This window comes from Tachysurus fulvidraco, chromosome 1, assembly GCF_022655615.1.
Source record: "Tachysurus fulvidraco isolate hzauxx_2018 chromosome 1, HZAU_PFXX_2.0, whole genome shotgun sequence".
In the NCBI taxonomy this organism is placed as follows: domain Eukaryota; kingdom Metazoa; phylum Chordata; class Actinopteri; order Siluriformes; family Bagridae; genus Tachysurus; species Tachysurus fulvidraco.
This window is the reverse complement of record NC_062518.1, coordinates 35,085,415-35,098,639: the sequence shown is the minus strand read 5'-3', so window position 1 is coordinate 35,098,639 and position 13,225 is coordinate 35,085,415. Positions and strand designations below refer to the sequence as shown.

Sequence of the window (13,225 nt, the reverse complement as noted above, 5' to 3'; positions counted from 1 at the left end):
TAATATTGTCTGGGCCCCCATCGTGCCAGCAAAACACTTACTCATCAGGCATGGACTTCAGTGCACAAAAGTGCTGTGACATTACACCAAAACATTCTGAGCTCATTCTTTATTTCCTATAAGTTGTGAGGTGGTTCCTCCATGGATCAGGCTCCATTTGATCAGCACATCCCATAGATGCTTGATCAGACTGAGGAGCCAACAGCTTGCACTTTTTAATCATATTCCTCAAACCATTTCTGGACCATTTTTGTAGCATGCCAGGTTTTGGCATCTCTGCCAGTTATTTAGGGATCACAATTAGGTTCTTGTCAAATTCTCTCAGATATTTATGCTTTCTTCTTTCTTTTAAACCTATTCGGCAGACATTCAACAGTCACAAGCAATCATGTCACTTCTTTAAACAGCATCCCGAGGATACTGTATCCTGTGATGGAACATTAGGCAATTACTGTAAAATGAAGATTGAATTTGACCACATGCTCATTACACCCGAACATTCAGCATAACCACGAGTAATTCAAGACGTGAACACCCATTAGCTTGTGAATCCATTAGCCTGCATCTGTTCATTCCATTAAATGTTCCAACAGCTGGATGTAAGGTGTGAAGAGCATGTGAGCACGTGTGTGTTTGTGTGTGTATATGTGTGTGTTGTGCTGAGAGTCTGTACCGTTCTGCTCGACACATATCAATAATGTTTTGCTCAGTCATGCCATAACACAGTACCGATGCTAAATTTTCCTCCCAGGTTCCAAAAGTACTGAATAGAGAGATATGGGTGGAGTCTAGAAAGAGTAAAGTGCATTGATGAATCATCACTCAAGCCATTTTAGAAAAGAAAAAAAATCCTACAAGAGCTTGTTTTCAAATCACATAACAATGATTTTCAGTCATTCGTTTGTGTTCAGTAGACACTTTCATCTATTCAGTGCCATGGTGGTTCTGGAGCCTATTTCAGGAACCCTGGCATAAAGAGGGAATACAGCTTTGATGGAACACAATGTGCAGACACTCACTGACACCAAGTAGCCAATTCACCTACCAGCATGTTTTTGGCAGGTTGGAGGAAACTGAAGAACCCTGAGGAAACCCACTTAAACACATGTGAAACTGCACAGTCAGTGACTCACGTTCAGTATGGGACCAGGGAGACTTGAGCTGTGAAGCACCATCTGCACCGCATTGCCCCTGCCACCCCCCCCCTCACTCCCACACCACACCACATCACATCACACTACATACTATGTAAGAATAATATGCCACCTTTGTTGCTTCAAATAGTGCACCCTCCTCCTCATACAGCAACAATATAGAACAATAGTAGGTGCTTTGGAATGTAGCCTAGCTAGCTATACTCTCCTTTCCCCCAGTCTACATGGCATCTTTGATATTATTGCCTGAAAAACATTCACAGTGGGAAATTCACCCTGCTTTTGTTTCTTCCCATCGCCCTGAATGCAAAATAAAAGGTAATGCTGGGGAATGACATCACCACTTCACAACCTCCAGTGAACGCCTCATGATTTCACTGCTATAGTTCTATAGCGTTAATGCTAATGTCAACAGTCCCTTGACCCAGAGAACAACAGATTTTGAAAACATTCAGATTAGTAAGCATCACCAGATGCTGTGTGGTGCTAAAAATCAGTGTGATTTCATGCTATAGGACAGCCACAAAGGTGCATGTCTTTATTCTACGCTCATGCTTTTACACAATGAATTGTGTAGTACTAAGAAACTCAGGTATTCCTTGGGAAGCAATCGTAAACGAGAGTCGCTTTTTCTTGTCTGTAACAAATCAATTGCTAATAAACACACATGCAATTGATATTTGGATGATCATTGCAGATAGTAATATTTGTGCTGCTGAACAATGACAAATGCAAGCACAGGCTTAGTACTCTGGTCAGAAGAGTAGCTACAATTAGCACAGGCAGGTAGATACCAATGAAATAACAATGAAATATGGAATATCATATGTTATCATATTATAGTGCACTGTCCACTAAAAATGTCCAGTCATGTATGTCTGCTAAGAAGCCCTAAACATAGTAATAGACATTGCAAATACATTAAGCGAGCAATTCATGTACAACCATGGCTTGTACTGTTAATTATTAATGAGACTATGATCTGGTGAGATGTACAAACTCTGCAGTTCAACATCTTCTTACACAATCCTATCCTTCAGGCTTCCTTCAAGTCAACTGCCACAGACAGCAGTTACAACACTATAAGAGGAAACAGATTTATTACCTGGAAACATTCTTAACAATAAAATGAAACCCCTCAATATGAAGAAAACACACACACAACTACATGTGTATACATTTTTAAAATTGATACAAGAAGGCTAGAAATTAAGTGGAAGATGTCTAAAGATACTGATGATATTTTTCAGAATGTTCATATAGAAGTAAGATGAACAATGAGCATGTCTCAGCTTTGGTATTATAATCAGACAGAAATCTATGAATTCTACAATAATATTATGTTAACAATAGAAATCACAGGTAACATTTTGAAGCTCGATTATAGAAATTGTGTCAAATCTATTGCATCATTCTATGCAGTTGTTCATTCATTCATTCATTCATTTATCTTCTGGAGCGGATCTGGAGCCTAACCCAGGAACACTAGGTGTAAGGCAAAAATGCAACACTGAGATCAGTGCATCTCAGGGCACCATGTATACATATTCACATCTAGGAGCATTTAGCTCTGCCAAAAACAGTCTATGGACATGTTTTTGTGAGTTGGAAGGAAACGAAATCCTGGAGAATTCCTGACACAAAAAGAACATGTAAATTCATACTGAGGTCAGGGCGGAAAGTTGGACCACAGAGCTGTGAGGTGGCATCTTTACCTGCCACACCATCATGCCATCCCTGTGTGTAGAAGTTTTATCATAAAATTTAAACACAAGATCATTTTCTTACTTGAAACCTTTCAATACTACAAACACGATATCAGAAGCTTGCTAAACCGACAAGTACCTAAAATGTATAAATGTCCTGACAGAAGTCAACAACATGTAGTTATACCCTAAACACAGAAAGACAGGTGGATTATTTATATATAGATGTATAAAACAAATACTACATAAATTAAACAGCACTGATTCCACAGATTGGAGTTTATAAAGGAAATACTGCTTCTCCACTTTCTAAATTCCCTCTTAATCCCTGAAAAATCACAGTTTTCACAGATCAAATGTTAGTATCAAGTGTCAACCCCTTAACTTGTCACGTTTTCTTAACTTCCGCAAAATACCCAAGTAAACAAACACACACCGAAAAGTGGCTCTGTTTTGACCAAGCAGCGTGTTGTGTGCAGTAGGATAGGACAGGATAGTGTAGTGTAGTGTAGTGTAGTTTAATGTAGTGTAATGTAGTGTAGTGTAGTGTAATGTAGTGCGCCCTCGGCTTGGTGTAGTGTAGTGTAGTGTGGTGTGATGTGGTGTGTGTTGGTTTAGTGTAGTGTAGTGAATTGTTTTGTGGTTTGGTGTAGTGTAGTGTACTGTAGTGTACTGTAGTGTATAGTGTAGTGTATTGTTTGGTTGTTTAGTTGGTTTGGTGTAGTGTAGTGTACTGTAGTGTAGTGTATAGTGTAGTGTATTGTGGTGTGTGTTGGTTTAGTGTAGTGTAGTGTAGTGTAGGGAGGTAGAAACGTGCATGTAAGGGAAACTTGTTGGACAGGAATCTGTGTTGAACACAACATTAGAGCGTTGAGATCATTAGCACTCAGCTGTCAGTCATGCGCCTCCAATGACCTCCCCAATTACTCTAACATACAGGCAGGAGTCATGACAATCCCTCAGTAAGGACATTACACAAAACTCACACACACATGTTCTCCGCTTACCTCGTCCCATTTAATAAACTTGCTTCCCCCTTTGAGGAGTTCGTGCACGGAGACCGGTTTGAGCTGGAGCGCGTGCACTCCCGGTTTCGCCCCGGCCATGGCTGCAATAACAGCCTGTCCTCGTCTTCGTCAGGTCCACAGTACTGTCTCACTCACTCTCTCTCTCTCACACACACACACACACACACACACACACACTCCTGAGAGGGCTCCTGGAGCGAGTTTCCGACTCCGGTGATGACCGCACGAACTTGAGTGTGTGAAATAAAGAGGAGCGAGTGTGCGAAAGTCACTCAGCACTGAGTCACACATTAACGAGCAGGCGAGCTGGTTACAGTCCGGTACAGTGTGTTACAGTCCGGTAAAGTGTGTTACAGTCCGGTAAAGTGTGTTACAGTCCGGTAAAGTGTGTTACAGTGTACAACTCGACAGGCTCGGTTCATCCGCGTAGTTTACACTTTCCTTCCCGTCTGCGTCCTGCTGCTGCTTCCTCTTTTCCTTCGGCAAACTTTCACTCGACTCCGACGCGCACGGAGAAGTGTCCTTCCTTTCCCTTCATTTTCTTTCCTTGTGAACGACGGAGAGACAGAGTGTGTGTATGAGAGAGAGAGAGAGAGAGAGAGAGAGAGAGAGAGAGAGAGAGAGAGAGACGGGGAGTTGAGGAAGTGAGAGAGAAATGCGAACAGACGAGGGAGTCGCTGCTTTTCTTTCTTCTTCCCTTCTTTTCTTCGTCTTCTATCGTTTACAGTTTGTCACTCTGCTACTTTCCTTTTCTCACACAGAGGCGGGTTCTGTTTCTATGGCGGAGCAGTGAAGGGTAAAAAAAGCGTGATTTCAACTTACTCAACCCTGCCAGAGAGACAGACAGACACACACACACACACACACACACACACACACACACACACACACACACACAGAGAGAGAGAGAGAGAAAGAAATCAGGAGAGAGAGAGAAATCAGGAGAGAGAGAGAGAGAGAGACAGACAGACAGAGAGAGAGAGAAAAAGAAATCAGGAGAGAGAGAGACAGAGAGAGAGAAAAAGAAATCAGGAGAGAGAGAGAGACAGACAGAGAGAGAGAAAAAAGAAATCAGGAGAGAGAGAGAGAAATCAGAGAGATATAAAGAGAGCGAGGGAGAAATCAGGGAGAGAGAGCATCCCCATCAGTCTTTAATAGCATGTTTTCCTTGTCTGTAGCATTGCTGAAATTAAAGCAGGCTTAAATTCTCACTAGGGAAAAAGACTTGAAAGAATTCCTAAAATACTCCAAATCCTTGCTTTTGCTCCCTATAAAGTCTCCAGTTGCCACTTATTTGGCTCTGTATTGGTTTCAACAAGAACATTGCCAGTTGCTTCACTTCATTGGCACCAGTTCACCAAAACCCGGCAATTCACCCAGACATTACACTATATGTGCATTTTTATTCTTGCACTTGTAGTAGGTATCAACATTCTTACTCTTACTGTGTACATACGTATACAAAGGTCTCCGACACCTAACAGTGATCACTTGACTTTAGTCATGCCTGTCTTCATTTCCTGATGATTGAGGATGTTTTAATAACTCATAATGAATTAAAACACTGAATGTATTCATTCATTCTGAAGTTTTAATCCACAGGTCTGACCAGTTCTAATTAAATTAACATTCAGTTATTGACTTTATTCAGTGCCTTAAAGGTCTCCGTCAAAGCCCAATGTGTGACAAAATCTGACATAATTTTTTAAATAATAAAAATCATCCAAGTTCTCAAACTTAAACCAGAAACAATTACCAAAACAGTATTCCAACACATACCACACCTTTTCCAGTATGAGACTAGTCAGAGCTCTGGGTTTGGGCCAGTATCTGATAGAGATCCAATCTGAGGAGTACTGACATACTCCCTGGTATTTAAGCAGATGCTCTGCATGCTTTTGTTGCCAAGTAATGAATTGTATAAAGCATAATTCATAGTAGCATGTTTTAAAAATTGTGTCTTGAGATGATAGATCTGTGTTATGTGAATCAACAAGAGGTGCATCAGAGTATATGCTTTTTTTTAAAGAGAGAGAGGGATATAACACACTGATATAAATCCATGCCAAAATCCCCAGCTGAAGCACAAATACACACAAAAAATCAAAACAATGACAAAAATTAAAGCATGTATAATACAGGAGCCGCAGCAGTTATAAAACATACATTTGGTGATGCATTGACATATAGATGATCAGAAGATCAGAAATGTGGAGCCTTAAAATGTGTTGATCAGATAAAGTGATAGAAAGCACAATGGGGAGGGTTGATGCCTTACAGCTATAGGGCATTTTCCTGAGATTAGGTTTCTTTGTGTGGGTTTTCTCTTGGTTACTCCTAATTCCTCCCACCTCCCTAAACATTCCAGTAGCTTGTTCGGCTATTCTAAATTGGCCCTAGGTTTGAAGGTGTTTATGAACTGTAATGGACATATATTGCTCATTCACGATAAAGGTTTAAGTGAAGTTATGGAGACATAAATGCCTGCGGACTCACATATGTACAGTCTCAAGGATCTTTTGGTTCTTCTTCCTTCATAACGTTTTTAATGAATAGCCTTAGATAGCCTACCAAGAAGAATCACCTTTGATTGTATTTGAAAATGCTGTGGATTGTCACACACACACACACACACACACACACACACACACACACACACACACACACACACACACACACACACACACACACACACACACACACACTCACACACACACACACACACACATCTCTACACAAGTGACTAGGAATGGCAGGTGAAGCAAACAAACATGGCTCAGCACTTTTTTTTATAAAGAAATGAGCATTATTAAATAATATACAACTATGGTCTAGCATGTGATAGGATTCTAAATGTTTTAGATTAGCGGTCTAAAATCTAATCTACAAAGTACCAGTATGCAGGGTGCAGGTTTTCATTCCAGTAAAGCAGGATTTACACCCAATTCCACCTTTTTAATCAGTTGTTCTTGGCTTTTCAGAGACTCAGGTGTGGCTTCTGATTGGCTGGTATAAAAACCTGAACCCACACCAGACCTTTCCTGATAATATTGGACACCCCTTTTGGAGAGCATTCTTTTAGCACATAAGCCTAAAAAACAGGTGATTTCGAGCACCTTCCATCATGATGTTTGAGTTTGTGTTTGTGCTTTTCAGCACCTGTGAATGTCAGTCCCTTTTCTCCATATTTCCACAACAGGTGTTCCCTTCCCAGCTAAATGTCCACATTTATTCACACAGGTGCTGACCAGTGTGGGAACCGGCTACCTCGGATCATATTTCAGAGATTTCGACACTATGCTTGTTCAAATTCAGCAAAAAAGGTTAACATTATACAATGATTGACAAATATTCAAGGATTATATTAGACTTATATTTAAATGTGTTTGTATTTATCCCCAATGAGCAAGCCTGAGGTGACTGATGCAAGGAAAACCTCCCTTAGATGGAAAAGGAAGAAACCTGGAAGTAACCCGTCCTCATTTAGGTGACACTTGAGGCTTGTGCACCTATTGTGTTATATTGTCCTTGCTTTAAAGAATCAGAGTTTTGAACATTGTGCATATAATTACAGAGACATAATGTAGGAATAATGAAGAGGGACAGTAGAGGTGAGTATAGATAATTAAAAGGTTTTCTCTCTGTGTATCTGTAGTCCCATTAGTCTAATCAGACCATTTCTGACTGTATGCCAAAGACTTACAGAGACACATTGTATTAGAGCACAGAAGAACCTTAAGGCAGACTGGGAACACACACACACACATGCACACACACAAAATGTGTTAACTAGTGTTATTTAGGAACAAAAACATGTTAATGTTCAAAAATATTTTGTCTTACATCCTCCCACAATCCTCGTTTCACTCAAGTTTTTCCTATGTTTTTATTTCTTCATAACAAAGTCCTGACTCAGTCCCAGCAGCAGTGTGAGGTTGATCACATTACTCTGCAGAGAGCAGAAATTTGCTGGCCAGCAGCTCTAAAAAGCTTCAAAAGCCTCATTGTTGAAGCCTCAGGATTCTCAAAGCTTTATCTGCAGGCCTTGTCCAAAATCTGAGAATACTCTGTCGCCACCTACTGCATCAATACACACACACACACACACACACACACACACACACACACACACACACACACACACACACACACACACACACACACACACACACACACACACACACACACACACACACACACACACACACACACACACACACAGGGCAATGGAAGCACTGAATGACTTTTAAGCCTAGAAACTGAAATGTGCATGAAACACTAATTAGGTCAGTGTCTTTTGCTTTTTATGTTTCCAAATGCTTTTAGTTACATGCTTTTAGACTATGTAGTTACATAAATCACAGCCTAATCATACAGGCAAGTGGTAGCTCAGAGCTTAAGGCATTGGCCTGCTGATCAGAAGGTTGAATCTCAGGACCAACAAGCTGCCACTGCTGGGCACTTGGGTAAGGCCCTTAACTCTCAATTGCTCCATTATATAAAATTTAAGTGATGATGTAAATGTAAGAATGTAAGTTGCTCTGGATAAGTGTGTCTGCCAAATGCCATTATTGTATGATAATTAGCTTAAATACTAAAAATAATGCATCCATGAGAACAGTTGATAAGGAAATCGATTCATGAGCTATTAATGCTTATCTTTACATAGTGCATATCATATTGTGTTATCATATTGTGGCTTGTAAATTTCATCCCACTCTTCTGTTACAACTGTCATGTATTAGTCGGAACTAGAAAAGCTTTTGTATACATAGCATTCCAAAGATGTGACATGTCTTGCAGAACATTGAAGAAGTGGGTTATGAGCTGCCACAGAATCCCTGCAATGAAGGACCAGGCACTGTCATGCTGAAAGGTGAGGTCATGGTGTGGTCGGGTTTTTTGGGTTTTAGGATTTGTCTGCCTAGTCCCAAACCCAACCAATGTCATGGGCCACTCGGTTCCCACCAGTAAAATGTTCAGTCACATGGTGCCATATACACTGTCTGGTTTCAGCCAATGACAACTGAAATAATGGCTTGTGTGTTTAGGGGACTGTTCTCCAGCACTACAGGAGCCAACTTCAGATATAGCGATAAACTGCATTAAGATCAGTCAGAATGCAAAACATAAAAATTAATTTCCCTTAAATAATTTCTGATGCACAAATTCTTTAATTGTGTTAACCATAAGCTGTGTGATCTCTCTCTCTCTTATCTTATATATATAAATTAAATACTTGTCTGTAGGTAATGATTGCATGTTGAGTGTTTATGTTGAGTCTTTCTTTCTTTCTTTCTTTCTTTCTTTCTTTCTTTCTTTCTTTCTTTCATGTTTGAGTGTTGTGTAATGTGGAGATGTCAAAAAGTAATAATGGAGATTATGGAGATGCAGACATTGAGGATCTTGAACAATTCTGGATGTAATGACGAAACCAGAAAGCATGAAAACAAACATCTATTATGTCTTGGCAGTGTTGAGTCCCATGTGGTGTAGTTTCTAAGTTGTAATATTGGTTCTGTGAAAGATTTGTGTTGTAATTATTGGGGGTTTGAATTGAAGGTCATGTTGCATATGTTCTGGCAATCGATGTGAGCTTGGTAGTTCTATGTGGTTCTTTTTTTCTCAATTGAAAGTGATGGCTGTAAGGAGATATGGGCACTGTGTCTGTGATGTTTTCTGATATTGCCTGGCTTCTTTCAGCTGGATGTACTGAAATGAACAATCTGCCATATTTTCCTTGGTCATTTTTAAATGCATAATAATTTTTTTTCTAATATTATTTCCTCAGAATTAGCTGTTGGCCATTCCCACCCATTTTGCAATTCCCTAATTATATGATAGCTGCTAGTTTGGGAGGGTGAATGCTAACACATGCTTCCTCCACAGACACAGTGCAACTCTTCCAGCTGAGATTGCCAGAAGAATGCACTCACTGGGGAATGTTGTGTGCCAAATTCTCTTCATGTGATCAACTATCTCTAAACAAGACATGGGAAGTAAGCCCACCTTCCTATTTAAATTTAATAAAAGTATAAAATTCATAAAAGCTGAATGTATACTGGACTTGCATGGAGCAAAAACATGTTTTCTGTTTTCACTCTTTTGCAGTGACTTTAATTAAAGTTAACAGCAGATAAACAGATTTCACACACACACACACACACACACACACACACACACACACACACACACACACACACACACACACACACACACACACACACACACACACACACACAGTTATACTGTCACTCTGCTGACTCCTGCATTCTGACCTTTTTCTTAAATCCCTTTAATTTTTTTCCAGTCGAATCAAACCAATCAATCTGATCTTATACTTATCAAAGTAACAAACACTTCCTCTGTCCTGTTTATATCTCTCTCCTTCTCTAAACTGTATACTCATCATAAGATCAACTACATTTAACAGTGGTCTAAATAAAGGGCAATGTCTTCCAGTAAAATCCCTTTCATAGCCGCAGCTCGCAATTACTGTATATTAGTGGTGCAGAATTCCGGTTATAATACAACTTAAAGAGCAACCGTTATGTTCTCAATATAACAGTGCTTGGCATAAACTATTATACATAAAGAATGGTTTCCTCAGACTTTTGCATTGTATGCTTTCTCTTTCCCATGTGCTATCTTATTTTAAAGAAGCAATTGGTTGTTTTAGAGCCCTCTGTTGCATGTGAGAGAAATTACAAGTGCATTAAAAATATACATTTTCCTCCTTTTCTACTAATCATCTTGTCAGTTAAAACAACTCTCGACCCCATATCTCATGTTGAAACTATGCATGCTTTGCATAGTGCCTTTTAAGGAAAAAGTTTCAGCTGGGGATGAAGCTAATATTCAGGGATCCCTGGCGAAGCCTGAAAGAAAGAAATGCAGCCAAATCTATAGTGTGCTGATATTGTGAGTCATGGCTTTGTCATTATTTTATTTTGGTTATTATATTATTTATTTTATTATTTTATTATTTTTTCATTATTTTTAAAAATACAAACTTTACCTTTACAACCATAAAACATATCTTAAAGTGTACACATGGAAATGTTTGGCCATGCTATTATCTGTACTTGTATGTTATGTGAACACTATAACCATTATTACAAACACAGTATGTAAAAGATTAATTTTACTGCTACACAGTGACATCATTGACAGTTTCAGCCAGATGGCAGCACTAACACAACATCCAATGTCATATAAGTCTCTCAGTCTATCAGTAGGTTTAACATGCATCCTATTAACTTGTAATCAGACTGATAAATAAATCGGGTTGAAAATACTTTATGTCCTATTATAAACTGTTGTACAAAGGATATTATGTACATTTATGTTATTTACTGTCTAGTGCCACCCAAATGAGGATGGGTTCACTTCAGAGTCTGGTTCCACTCAAGGTTTCTTCACAGAGTTTTTCCTTGCCACCGTTGCTGTAGGATTTCTCATTAGGGATAGATGTTAGACCAAAATACTAACTTATTTTTAAACATTCCGATGTTTATTCTCTTTCTATACTTCTGTAAAGGTGCTTTGAGACAATGTCAGTTGTAACAAGCACTATACAAACAATATACCGAATTGAATGTAAACACCCGAGTCGATGTTTGAGCTCGATCCAAACAAATTTTTAAAAGATTGAAAGGAATTTCGGACCTGATATATTTTGGTAAATATGAAAAAAAAAGACTCATGTAATTGCTTGAGTCTGACTATTTTCTCACTGGCAAACAAAAATACCTTGTATTCATGCACAGTGCAGCGGTGTGTATGTTTAATTACATCTTCAACATATTAACGTTTGTATGCTAATATGCTATGGTTACAAACAAGCTGCTCCAAGTTCCTTGCCATTTGCTGGCACACCAGCAGGGGTTTAACTTACTTCTCACCATTGTAATAAAGCCAGTTTGGACTGCAGTTGAACTGTGACATTTAGCAGTAGGACAGGTGAAAACAAGATGAAGCACAGGTTGTAGCTGAACTCTTCTCTCCCCCCCCCCCCCCGTGCTAATGTCTTTGTCTCTTCATGCTAGCCATTTGCCTTCTATTACTACTACAAAGAAAAGAAAAATACTTACCGACTATAATAAGATCTTTTAAGCATTTAGTGTATTTTGCTTTTACTACATACGATTTAACTGAACTTAGCACAAACACCTTCACCTGACGCTTTGAGGAAAATCCTTCACTGCCCACACACACACACACACACACACACACACAAATTCCTGACACACACTGTTTAACACCCTGTAGTGCTGCTTGGGACTCTAGGAAACCAGAAAGAAAGGGGAAAAAATGCATATACACACTGCTTACTAGATATTATATTACAATGAAGCTTTTGATGGAAGGAGGATGTCAGATAGCAAAGCTCATCAAATACGAAAACATTCAGGCTGATTCATTGATTCATTGGGCGTGTGAGAGTCATAAGGTAATAGTAAAAAAGTAAGTGATATTTAATTCTATAGCATTTTTATTAATATGACAAAGTGCTTCACGGTACCTTAAACCACAACCATTACATGGCTTACTAAAAATGAGACACGTAAAACAAAGGCAAGACAAAAGATTATAAAAAATGAACACATAGCAGAGGAACAATTAATATTTAAAAAAAAAACTTGCTCAGAGATGTGGGACTCGAGTCATATGACTTTTTTGACAAATTTGAGACTTGAGACTTGCTTTACAAATATTAAAAAAAGATTTGACTTGACATTCATGACTTGAGACTTACTTGTGACTTGCACATGTGTGACTTTCTCCCACCTCTGTGTAACTCACTGGTAATGTAATACGAGACAAAAATGAAAAGTGTGTTAAGGCATGTCTGTCTCAGTTTATTTTAATTATTAGTGTGTAAGATCCACACACTGTGTTGAATAATTTATATAACCGAAACCCACTGGCAGTTACGAGGGCTCATTAAGGACAGGCAGCTCAGGTCTTATAAACTGCTGGACTCTTGGAGCACTACCATGTTGTGTCAACACGTTTGTGTGCTGAAATACTGGAGTTTATGTTAAACTTCATTGCATGTTTGTGTTGTAACGCTGTCCTCCCACAAACCAGTGTAACAAGTCAGGTGTGTGTGAATCAGGTCTGTGGAACATTATGGATTGAGTTTAAAATAAAACATATTTAGTCAGCTATTACAAAAGTAGCTTACAGTCTTCTTCTTGTTCCTCTCTAAATAAATCCTTTCCTAATCCTAAATTTCGCCATGAAATTCCCAAGTTGTACACGCTGACAAATTGTTTTTGTTCTGTTTCTGTACTGAGTCTATTCCATGCTAAAAGGAGGGAAAGAAAGAAAG

General features: G+C 39.0%; 1 protein-coding gene and 1 long non-coding RNA gene across 3 annotated transcripts in view; one reads left to right on the top strand and one right to left on the bottom strand.

Annotated features, from left to right (window-relative positions):
- Positions 1–4,723, bottom strand: part of plcb3 (phospholipase C, beta 3 (phosphatidylinositol-specific)) — a 59,905-nt gene extending 55,182 nt beyond the window's left edge. The window contains exon 1 of one of the 2 annotated variants that reach the window (XM_027142795.2): positions 3,868–4,723. In XM_027142795.2, the coding sequence (XP_026998596.1) occupies positions 3,868–3,966 (99 nt within the window). In that variant the 5' untranslated portion in view covers positions 3,967–4,723. The remainder of the gene's footprint in view (positions 1–3,867) is intronic. The other variant, XM_027142796.2, reaches the window with a different exon arrangement.
- On the top strand, positions 4,558–7,211 carry LOC113640339. Its single transcript, XR_003440030.2, has 3 exons — positions 4,558–4,684; positions 6,870–6,990; positions 7,129–7,211. It is a non-coding gene; the product is annotated as an uncharacterized LOC113640339 (long non-coding RNA).
- The last annotated feature ends 6,014 nt before the right edge of the window (positions 7,212–13,225 follow it).